This window comes from Echinops telfairi, unplaced genomic scaffold (assembly GCF_000313985.2).
Source record: "Echinops telfairi isolate 266 unplaced genomic scaffold, ASM31398v2 ScPeMD7_23;HRSCAF=83, whole genome shotgun sequence".
Taxonomy (NCBI): domain Eukaryota; kingdom Metazoa; phylum Chordata; class Mammalia; order Afrosoricida; family Tenrecidae; genus Echinops; species Echinops telfairi.
Window position 1 is genome coordinate 59,535,724 of NW_022103920.1, and position 11,780 is coordinate 59,547,503.

Sequence of the window (11,780 nt, forward strand, 5' to 3'; positions counted from 1 at the left end):
CAGAGCACCCTGTATCTGAACTATGTCAATTTAGTTGTGTGTTTCTTGGATACTTTGCTTGCATTCCTATGATAGTCATATCTCAGTTCTGAATGAATGATGGAGTTCACAAGTGTTGCAGTGGGAGACTCCATTCCTAGACTATCTCCCAAAGCAATAGTACCAAATATAACTTTCCTCAGATTCACTATGGATAAATTCACTGAATTCTTCACAAATGATATGTTCTGCTCCTGGGAGGATGGGAATCTCGTTAGATGCGTGGCCTATCTGTCACCCAGGATGTGAGGCTCAGGGAGCACGATGCTGTTGCGGCTTCCCATTTAAGCAGACAACCTTCGCTCGATGAGGTTCAGGGAGACCATCTCAGCACCGTCATAGATGTTTGCGAGGCCCCCCTCCTCGTTGTTTCTCGGCCGCTCGCGGCAGATGTAAACAGCGATGTGGCCTGTAGGAGGAGGCCGGGGGCGAGGGTTGGGAGCAGAGCGCCCGAAGCCAAAGCCTCCCCAACGCTGCTGCCACTGGATCTTAAACTGGCCCCACTGGCGCTTCAGGGTGGTTTGAACCTGCAAGAGGGAAAGACAGCTTGTTTTCATTTAATTCCCAGAAGCCAAGTCAAGCATGGTTTGTGCGCAGCCTCTTGAGGCTGTCCGAGGTTAAAGGGGGTCCAGGCGTCATTTTGAGCTCTGGAGGCTTGATTAGGAATCGACTGTAACCTTGGAAGAGACTATCTTGGAAGAGGGATTTGCGAACTGCATAACTGAGTTACTTTTGTCAGCTATCCTTTATCAAGGTTCTCTGCTACTTGGATCAAGAATTTCTCCTTTTGTGCTCCTACCCAATGGATGAAACTTAAATTGGTGTCTGATTCTCTCTGACACACGCGTCATGTGAAGGAAAAAAGGTTTAGTAAACTTTTCATATGCTAAAATTTCTGAGAAGGCAGTTTTTTTCCTAAGTCTATGCGATATAGACATAAATCATAGCACAGTTCTGGATTTTATGATAATGATCTTATGCAGAATGGCTCGAGGTGGTGCTGCCAGATGAAATTCTACGTTCTGGTTAATGGAGTGACAACATTCTAAGAATAAGATTTCAATGTGTTTCTATGGAAAGTCTTTGAATACGTGCACACGTTTACTAAACGTGTCCAGAACTGCCAGGTAAACAAGAACATGACTCACTCTCCAGTACATTCAGCACAGCACAAGGGGGCGAAGTCGCCCTGACTAGGAAGCGCCGTATTTATCCTCGTGGTTGTGAGGACGCAGGACCAAGGACAAGGGTCTGCTCTCTGACGGGAATTCTGAGGTACCTGAAACTGGGGGAGGAAAAGGGCTTTTTTTTTTTTTTTTTTTTTAACAGATCTTTTATTGGGGGCTCCTACAGCTCTTATAACAATCCGTACATCAATTATATCAAGCATATTTGTACATACGTTGCCATTATCATTTTCAAAACATTTACTTTCTACTTGAGTCCTTGGTCTCAGCTCCTCTTTTTCCCTCCTTCCCTCACCCTCCTACTCGTGTGGAAAAGGGCTTTGTGACCAGGTCCCATATGAGGTCCCTGTAGTCATGGAACAGATACTAGAACTTTCTGTGTTCCTTAGATCCGCGGAATCCTGCTCCAACCCAACCCAGAAGTCGAGTCACAGTGGGATCCTCTGAAGACCCCAACTTAAAGATGGCTTATTTTTCTTCCTTGTCAACTCCGCGACCAGGAAGGCAGCCCAACGTTGAGTTTGGGCACCAGCTCCAGAGACCGAGTTCTCTGCATTTGAGTCCGGGTTCCTTTGCTGCCTGTTTTCCTGATGGGTTAACTGAGAATTGTCTCTGTTTTGAGAAGGGGACACTAAGCCCAATTCAAAGAGCTGTTGGTGAATTTCACAGGGATTACTGAAAGCATCTTGCGCAGTGCTTGATTCAAATCAGCGTCACTGCCCCTTTTTTCCTCGTCCTCTCCCATCAGGTTGATCCCCAAGGATTTTCTAGTCACTGTGGCTGTCCAGAGAGAGTCAAATACTGCCAGTGTGTCGTTCTAACAGGTCCAGCCTCCTATCTGGCTTAGTTCTTTCTGAGGGCTATTTATCTGGTTGAAAATCAATTCATGAAAATGTATTGCCACCTGTGTCTTGCCACCTTGCCCCTCGAAGTGGTAGAAATATCAGCTGAAATAGAAATAGAGCGAGAAAGACGGGAAGGGACAGGCTGCGGGAATGGAAGAAGTAGTTACGGGAGAATGAGACAGAGGCGAGGACAATCAACAGGCTCATTAGGACACTTGATCGAACTCCATTCCGTGCTGAGTTGTATTCCCCACTTGTCGTCGGAGCGCTTGTCATGCTGTGGGACTGTGGTGGCGTTGGTGCTGGCAGTTCTGTCACTGGTATTTCAAATGGCAGGAGGGTCACTTAGAATGAATATGTTTCAGCTGAGTTTCCACAGTAGGGGTTGCTATGGGTCACAATCCAATCAATGGCACCTAGCAATAACAGCAACCATAGCAACATATTTTGATTTGACACAGAAATTATTGTTATTGAGTCAATTCTGACTCACAGTGACCCTACAGGGCAGAGACCAGCTGCCCTGTGGGTGTATCTTCATGGGAGCAGAAAGCCTTATCTTTCAGCCATAGAGCAGCTGGTGGTTTCAAACTGCTGACTTTATGGATTTTAAATCCACACAGTACCTTTCCTTTAAAGGAAAATTAAACAAGATATCCTCATCTTTCTTTTACTTGTGAACACCTGACGACCGAGCATCAGTGTACCGCATAAGAGTATGTGCAATGCCCCTAGAAAAGCCAATTAATTAATAGTTGCCATGGATTCAACAGCTCTTAAATACTGAGATCATCCACAGAGCAAAACTCACAGAGGTATTTGAAAGTATCCAGTGTCCACGGGTAGAAAGTCTAAAGTGGGTTTGCATAAGTGCCCAGGGTGGGAAAAACCCTAAAGGTTTTGTTTCTCTCTCTTCTGCCCTTCCAAAAACAAGCCCAAGTAGAAAATCTCTGTGTATTAACAAAGTCTCCAGGAATCATAGGGTCATAGGGCTTGAAGTCTGTTTTATTGTTTCTAAAATTATTATTATAGAAAGGTTCAGAGCCTTCTCTGTATTCCAAAACTGCAATCTCTCCTTTAGTTTGAAGAGGCCAATCTGCATGGTAAACCATACATAAAAAATCAGCCCTTAGCAGAATGTAAGAGACACTTCAATAATTACAGTTTAATAGGGTGATTATGGTTGAGTCTAATGCTTCACTGATGGCAAAAATATGCATCTGTTTGAGTAAATGGGGACATTTTTGTTGTTTACGGAAAGCATCATAAGTGTCAGGAGTTGCCAATGGGTTAAGCATTGCATACAAAATTTTGAGTTAAATAAATTCATCATTCATTAAAAAAGCAATTAACAAAATTAACCTACTTTCCCCCTTGATTATACCAATGAATTTATTGCTAGTTTTAAAAAATAGGGCCCTCATATGATGGTTGGAAAATCTAACTATTAGAAGTAATTATATTCTTTTTAAAGAGTTTTATTAGGGCATAACCCACATATCATACGATTCAATCGTTCAATCATATCAAGAAGTCTATTGTTAAACTAATGCTACACACTTGGTATATTTTGCCCTCAGTTTCTATATTTGTCAAAAAAAGAAAATTAACTAAAAATTTCAGGGTTGGATTTGAATAGTCTTATTTTTCTGCTGCCTTTCTTGCTAAACTCATGATAAGTATCCATGTGATGTATTAAGGTTCCTTGGTGGTGCCAATGATTCCTGCTTGACTGCCAACCTAAAGGTTGGTGGTTTAAATCATTGAGGTGTACCATGGAAGAAAGGTCAGGTGAAGATGATATCCAGGAGAGCTCTATGTCTAGAACCGTCCTTCTATGTAACACCCGGGGGTCCCCCTAAGTTAAACCAACTCAATGGCAAATCACGACAGCAGTTATGTACTGCTGAAGGGAAGGCAGGCTCTCCTCCAAAAGTTTGGATGCAATGCATTAAAGATTAACATACATTTTGAGAGTACTAACAATAATCTGTAGATCTAAGTAACACATAAGTATTCCAATTTATGGATCGTGTAAAAATATAACATTTTGTTTATGTGCCATAGCTCATCTCATCTTGCTTTCACAATCCCCTTTCTCTGATCTCTACTGGTTTAGGGCAGTTTCTGTGAACAATATGCAGTCTATTCAAAGACCATATCAAAAGGCAAACTTGTTACTTCTTGGGAACAAATTGGGCACCTCTATCACTGCAATAAATTGTTGAGGTCTCTTAGATACCTAGAAATTGTCCTAAAATATTTGGGCAGTCAACGTTTACCCACTGGGAAGAGTGCTAGCAAATAGTTGATACCTGAGTCTGCATTCATGGTAGTCTCGTGATTGTCATGACATTAATTCTTTCCCAAATGTCTTCCCTGCTTCCATTATCCAATGCCCTGTTGTCTGCTCTAGCTCCATAAGAGGAATGATCGATGAGATACTGATAATAAGTAAAAAGGAATACTTCCATTTCACCATTATACGAATGCCATGGTGGTAAGATTTAATCTTCCGCAAAGCAATTTCCTGTCACCTCTCTCCCAGAGGATGCTTGAAATAACTCCCTGCATGTGGGAAGGCATTGCCCGTATTGAATTTATGGCATTGCCATAGCTGAGGCCTAGACGCCTAAAATCCACAGGGCTGTGCCATTCCATTTGGTATAGTACATGCTTCCATATTACATAGTGATTACACACTACACACTTAAGGGATAGAAAAGAAATGAAAGAACCAGTTGGTTAAAGTGAGAAAAACATTTTTAGTAATTAACATGAAAATGATAACTAAAATTCTTAACAAAATATGATTTGCCTTGGCATCAAATAATTAGTATGAGAAACTGAAGTAAAAAGCCCAAAGTTATGTGTAGGAAAAAGGCAATCCCAAAGGTCTATGGAGAAATTATGGCCATACCATACAGAGTGAAATGCAAGGGTCAGTTCACTGAGCATCAGAAGAACTGGGTTCTAGTCCTGCTTATAACCGCGACCGTATCTGTGACATCGGCCAATCACATGACTTTCTCAAGTCTCTCATCAGACAAGTGAATGTGTTTTCTAATTATGGTCTCGGGAGCTTTGGAGTCTCTTGGAAGGGACTCTGGAGGACAGAGAATCTCCACTTTCATCTGTTTGACAAACTGAGCCTCCAGGGAGGACTCTGTGGGATGAAGAGGCAGCTGACGAAAACTGCAGGAAGACAGTGGCCGTCGGGATCTCTCGATTCCACTGATCTAAGGAGTCCAATGACAGATGAGTGACTGAGTCCTTTTTAGGTAGTGCTTCTGGGACCAGTTTTTCAAATGCTGAATAAGTGGTCCGATGCTTTCCCTATCCCACTGCAAAAGAAGGGCGTGAAGCAGACACTCTGTCCTAGTGAGGAAGAGGGATTCCGAGAAAGCAGGCGCATGATGTGGCTTTCTACAGGAGGCAGAATAGCTCCCCCTCTGGCTGCTGGGGGTGCGGCCAGCTTAAGGTGCATCTCCAGAAAATGGAAATGTATCTGCCTCACGTGGACGCACATGTGACGGCACCACACATCCACAGATAAGATTCAACTTGAAAGAGTCGGGAAAATGATCTTGGGAACCCCGAAGCCCTGTGTGGTAAACTACAGAAGTGAGATCACATGAACTCTGTATGAGGTCCTTGGGAAACGGTGGGGTGCTGGCATGCCAGAAAACAGGGGGCATTATTATGTGCAATGTGTGCTTACCTCATTGTTTGAGAAGCAATAGATGGAGGCCACGAAAAATCCCTAAAAAAAAAGAAAGGAAAAATAGAATTGAAATGATTTCATGTGCATTATGCTAAGTAATCAATGTCATCAACTACAATAACAAGTCAAGGTTGGATGATTAAGTACAAAGACAATACCACGAGACAAGAATATTCAATATGAAATGCATTTTTCTTATTGTTTGGCTAAGGGTACAGTTCTGGTAAATCTGGTTAATAGAGTGCCCCCTTTAGTGTGGAGATTTACAGCAGGGTTGGCTGATTTTAGTGGGTTTGAAAAGACGTTATGTACTTAAAACAAATTAAAGAATCGAGATCATATATAGTTTGCTATAAGTTGAAATCAACTTGAAGCCGCCTAACAATAACGTGATTATTTTTATCATGCCATGTGAGGGTGTCAGGAATCCTTGCCCACTTGGGGTTTAACCCTTACATTGCAGAAGTGGCTTAGCTGGCAGGTCCTGGAAGGTCCTGACATCTCTACTTGGGAACAAGGCAGCAAAATGAAGTGATTGTAAACAAGGGCCTGCTTGAACTGGGGTAGAACTTCTAGCATGGGGCTAAAGAGTAGACATTCCATACTTTATTACAAACACCTGCTTCTTTTCTCTCATGTTTTCAGAGCGCTGGAGACTGTATTTATAATCGTCCAGCTTAGGAGACTCATCACTGGTAATGATCACATTTGCTTTCAAAACTTTTCTCAGTAAAGAAAACCCAAACCCAAGCAAAACAGAACAAAAAAACCCCCAAACAACTACAGCACTCAGGATTGTGTGATTAAAGGCTGTCCTCAGTACCATGTGGTGAATTAATGGGGAAGCATTTGTCCTAACAGAGGTGGCCTCCAAAGACCTTTATTTTCTTCTAAGATTCAAAGAATAGACAAGCCCAAATTGAGAAACAGAGAGGTGCTGAACTGTTTCTGGATCAACACAAACACTGAACACCTGCTGATCACAGACTCCAGAAACGTGTTCTTCCTGCACCAACTAGCTAAACAGGTAGACAGGTAAGAATCTCAGGGGGCCTCACCTGGAAATGAATCAGAGCATGCATGAAGTAGTCATAGATCTTTCCAAGAATCTTGTTGGATGGCCTCCAGGGAAAGACCACAAACTGGATGCCCAGCAGTGGCACCAGAATCAGAGTAGCCCGCACAGCCTTCAGGTACATGTGAGATTCCTGCTCATGGGTCTCCCTCATCTTGGTCACCAGCACGCGGACGATGTTGAGCAGAAAGAAGAAGTTCACCTGAAAGAGACGATGTTATGAGCAAATCCCCCAGTTAAGTCCTACTTGAATACGCATACTTTGCTCCATCTTACTTATTCAGTGTGGGGAGCAGTCCCCCTCCCCCTGTGAAGAGTGTGAAAATGTACTCAGCATTCCTAGGACAGGAAGCCTAACTGGCACTAAAGACCTCTGTTGATAATTCTTTTCCAAGAGGAGAAGCTATGTGTGGATGTACATATCAACTGGAAGGCAATGTTCATTTTTGTTGTTGTTCCGTACAACTGTCTGAGGCTCAATGAAAGAGACGGAAGGCTGGATCTTTGACTCTCCCGGGTTTCACAGAAGGAAGTCACAAAAGACATTTTTAGATACTGCCTTCTTGCTTTTCTGTTATCAGAATAATCCCTGTTGGTCAGGACTACATAACTGAAAGTGAAAGTAAGAATGGAAACATTAATATGTAAAGTTTATGTAGTAGAGACAACTAACCTGATTTTCTTTTTTTTTTTTTATAATATTTTTCTTTTAAAGAAGACAGTTTCATTGAGGTATGGTTTACATTCAATAAAATGTGAATTTTTAAATGTCTAATAAGCTTTTAAAAACACATTAATTTGCTTAGCAACTACTCCAAACAAAAGAAAGGACATTTCAATTGCTCTAGAAAGTTCTCTTTCCCCTCTTACAGTCAATTAACTTCACATCCTCTCTCTACTCCCGTTTCAGGCATCCGTTGTTTTCTAATACCCTAGAAATGGAGTAAGTTGTATATTGTATAGATCAGTGGTCCTCAACCTTTCTCATGCCGCGACCCTTTCATATAGTTTCTCATGTGGTGACCCCTGACCATAAAGTTATTTTCATGGCTATTTCATAACTGTAATTGTGCCACTGTTATGAATCGGGCAACCCCTGTGAAAGGGTTGTTTGACCCCCAAAGGGGTTGCCACCCACAGGTTGAGAACCACTGTTGTAGGCCCTTGAGTGGCTGGCTTCTCACAGTATGTGTGAGATCCATTTATGTTGTATAAATTAGCATTGGATTCATTCTTATTGCTACGCAGAATCCCACTGTATGGATAATACACCAAAATTTGTTTCTACTGGTGATGGAAACTTAGATTATTTCCACTTTTTGTTTTTTACTATACTGAACAAAGGTGCTGTGAATTTTTATGTACAAATTTTTGTGGGGATAGAGGTGATTGTGTCTTTTGAAAAAGTCTAGGAGTGGAACTGCTTGCTAATGGCAAGTGGTACATGTATACTTAATATTACAAGAAACGATGGAATTGTTTCCAATGGGGTGATAAATTCGACATTTCTCCCTCTAGTGGATGAGAGGTCCAGTAGTGACACAGATGTTCACTCAGTGCAGGAACTCAGTGCTGGTTCTCACTGACTTTCCCATTTGTATTTTTCTAACTCCAACCAGAAAAATGACAACAAGAACAAAAGGCATTGCCTTTTAGGATCATAGCATGTGATATCTAAGTGTTAAATTAAATGGCTCTGATGTTGGTCAACATGTAGCAGACCAGGGGGAGAAATAAAAAGCTGTGATTCAGATTCAGACATCTTGTCTCCACCCCAACTTTTTATTTTGGAAGAGTGTAGTCGCCTTTTAGTTTTCTGAATGTGTAAAATGTCTTGCTATAGCTACCCTGTAGAGTCACTATTAAAATGGTGGTAATGTATTTAAGTGCCTGGAGCATTCCCAGTGTATGATCAGTGGTGGCTATGTCATGATGAGGCTGCATGTTGTCATGAAAACATGGACCCTCACTTTGTTTGGCAGGGCCTGGGGACAAGTTCAAGGGATGACATGAATTTTGTGGTCTCTCTCACTCCTCTTTATCAGTGACACCTTTTCACTATTTCCACAGCCCCTTGGCCTTTCCCTTTCCCTGGTAGAATTTAGAGACGCTTTAAAGAATAGAACACACTGTTCTTTTCACATGTAGAGAAGCCGGATCATGGTGTCTCACTACTCCAACCCCATGCCCATTGTTAAAACAATAGGAAGCTTTTGAAGATTCTATAGTCAACTTGTTCTCCTTGTAAGAGAATATCATTAAATGAGCTTTATTTTAAAATTATCATGCACATGCCTTACAGAACCAAATGCATCGAGATTTGAACCATGCGGTAATATCGCTCATAATGGGTTTAAAAAGCAATTCTTACCACCAGGGCTGCCATGACAGGGCCATGGATGATGTACAGCAGGTGAGTCTCGGCACTCAGCCAGCAGCTAACAAAAGAGAAGGGGTGTGTCAATACAATGTATATTACCGAGGAATATGTTAACCGGAAAACCACCAAGATGCTTACTTGTCATTGAAGTAGATCGCCCGAGTAATAGCATGGATCGTAGTTGGCAATAGCGGGAATCCTAAAAAACGAAAAACAAAAAACAAAAAAAACAGTACCAGTCACACCTGTTTTTTTGGCCACGAGTTACAGAGAAGCACAACTAGAGGTGGGGGGAGAACAGCACTTCCACTTGGAAAAATAGTGGCAAATTTAACGTCCAGATATTTCCCTGATGCTTTGGCACATTTTTTCTTTAGTCAAACCAGGTAGAAATGCTCTCATTTAAACAGATGTGCTTTCAGAGCATGTAGCTCAGAGCATCCAGATAATTAAAAACCTTTCACGAATTAGCCAGAAGAGTAAGTACATTATCTCTCTGACGATGACTATTACGGCCATTGTTATGTTTGCAATCAGGACGATCGATGATGACGGTGACTGTTAACTGAGTCCAGAAAGCCTTTCATTGCGCGTGAACGGGACTCCCGTAAGGTGAGGAGCTGGGCCACCTGGGAGAAAATGACCTGAGCGAGTGTAAGGGAGAGTCTGACTGCTATGGAAGCCTTCGCTGGGGTTTACAATAATAGGCTTCTTTCTTTTCTGTCTGCTTATACGCTGTCTTTTCTTAAGAAGCACTGCAGGCTGGCCAACGCACCCTTGCAGCGGTCACCCTCCGTGAGTTCTGGCTGCAGCATCCTTAGAAAGCCCCCTTGGTATCCACTTCCTACTGAAACTGAAGTGTTAGTAAACAGTGGCTTTGAATTTACAAACAGAACAAGAGAGAGGGTTCCTGGCAATGCATCTTGCCAAGTTTCATTTCCTTAGGTCTGTGTCATCAAGGGTAAGTTTGTAATTATATAAAAAAGATTTTATGATGTACCCATGCACAATAACATATTTTTATTGGATATAGATATTGTATAAATAGGGTTTTTATTATGATTATGATCACATCATGTTGAAAAAATGATCTCAAAATGAATTAAATCTATGTATTTTTTTTCTCCTCAGAATTAGATGAAAAAGAGAATTTCTCAAAATATTGAGATTTCCTCCTATCATCTAAACCAATGAAGCATATCACTCAATAGGGCCATTCCCTGAATGTTTGGTCTGAAATAATTTTGAATTTTATTATTTATATAAAACATAATTGCATTTTATTTATAGCCAGATCCAACATGGCATTTCCCAGCTTGCTTTCAGAAACTCAAACTCGTTTTCTGGATTTGCTCTGAAATGCTTAGTTTGGTATGAGCTAGCAAAAGAGGCTTATGGAAATCCCAGTCCCACCTCGTTATTTTGTAGAAGGAAAACTGTGTTTCTGAGTCAGCATAGTGAACACTACAGACCCTGTGTCTTCTAACAGCCAGAGCTCTCAGTTCACGTGTGGACACACTGACTCTTCTTATGTAGTTGTCCTTGCCTTTCTTAGTCCTCTTTCCCTTCCAGGCCTGGGGAGCCATGAGAACACATAGCTCCCACCGAAAATCACCCTCCCTCCCGAGGAGTCTTGTGTGTGTGCATGTGTGTGTGTGTGTGTGTGTGTGTGTGTGTGTGTTGTAAGCAAGAACCAGGGAATTTCTCATTGGTCAATATAAAATCCATGGATGAATTTCCTGCCTTTGGATTATGGCAAGGGGAGAACGAGAAACACGAAGAGTCCATTTGAAGAGGATTATAAAAGGAATGATTATTATTTATTTTTTTGAGAAATAAACTTTAGTATTGGAAGGTAGTTCAAATTGAGAGAAAATCTCCAACAGGTGGTCCCGTGAAGACCCAGATCGAAGTAACTACCACAAGACAGGGTTTCCCCCCGCCCCCCCACTTTCTGTGGGGAAAATTTCACCAGCAGACACATGTTTTGACTCAAGGTGTGACAGTCACAGTGGCCCTCAGCCGTTCCTTGAGATCACTCCCAGACCCTAGAGTAGGTAATGCCATTCACAGCTGAAACTTGTGAATGAGTTACACATCATCTGGACGTGAAATTAGGACTTAGGGTATGGCTTTTGGGGGTCAAGTTTTCTGCTGCCACACTATCCAGAATCTTTTCAAAGTGTAATTTCTTCCCCTTATTCTAGGCTGGTAGGTCTCAGCCTTCCTAATGCCATGACCCTTTTATACAGTTCCTCAGGTTGTGGTGATTCCCCCAACCATAACATTATTTCTGTTGCTACTTTATAACTGTAATTTTGCTACTGTTATGAATCGGGTAACCCCATGTAAAAGTGTCGTTTGACCCCCAAAGGGGTCGCAACCCACAGGTTAAGAACCACGGTTCTAGGCCATGCAAGAGTAAGAATCTCTCATTCTGTTTTGTCAAATTGTTTTAGGGTGAAAATAATTTCAAAAGGAGAGTGGAATATTATCCAATTAAAATTTCTTCTATACTCTATTACATTCT

General features: G+C 41.7%; 1 protein-coding gene across 1 annotated transcript in view; it reads right to left on the bottom strand.

Annotated features, from left to right (window-relative positions):
* Positions 1 to 323: 323 nt before the first annotated feature.
* The window catches only part of CALCR (calcitonin receptor), a 36,405-nt gene continuing 24,948 nt past the window's right edge, over positions 324 to 11,780 (bottom strand). Inside the window, exons 8-12 of the mRNA XM_004702811.3 lie at positions 9,389 to 9,449; positions 9,242 to 9,308; positions 6,854 to 7,072; positions 5,793 to 5,834; positions 324 to 566 (exon numbers count right to left, since the gene is read on the bottom strand). Coding sequence (XP_004702868.1) covers positions 324 to 566; positions 5,793 to 5,834; positions 6,854 to 7,072; positions 9,242 to 9,308; positions 9,389 to 9,449 — 632 coding nt within the window. The remainder of the gene's footprint in view (positions 567 to 5,792; positions 5,835 to 6,853; positions 7,073 to 9,241; positions 9,309 to 9,388; positions 9,450 to 11,780) is intronic.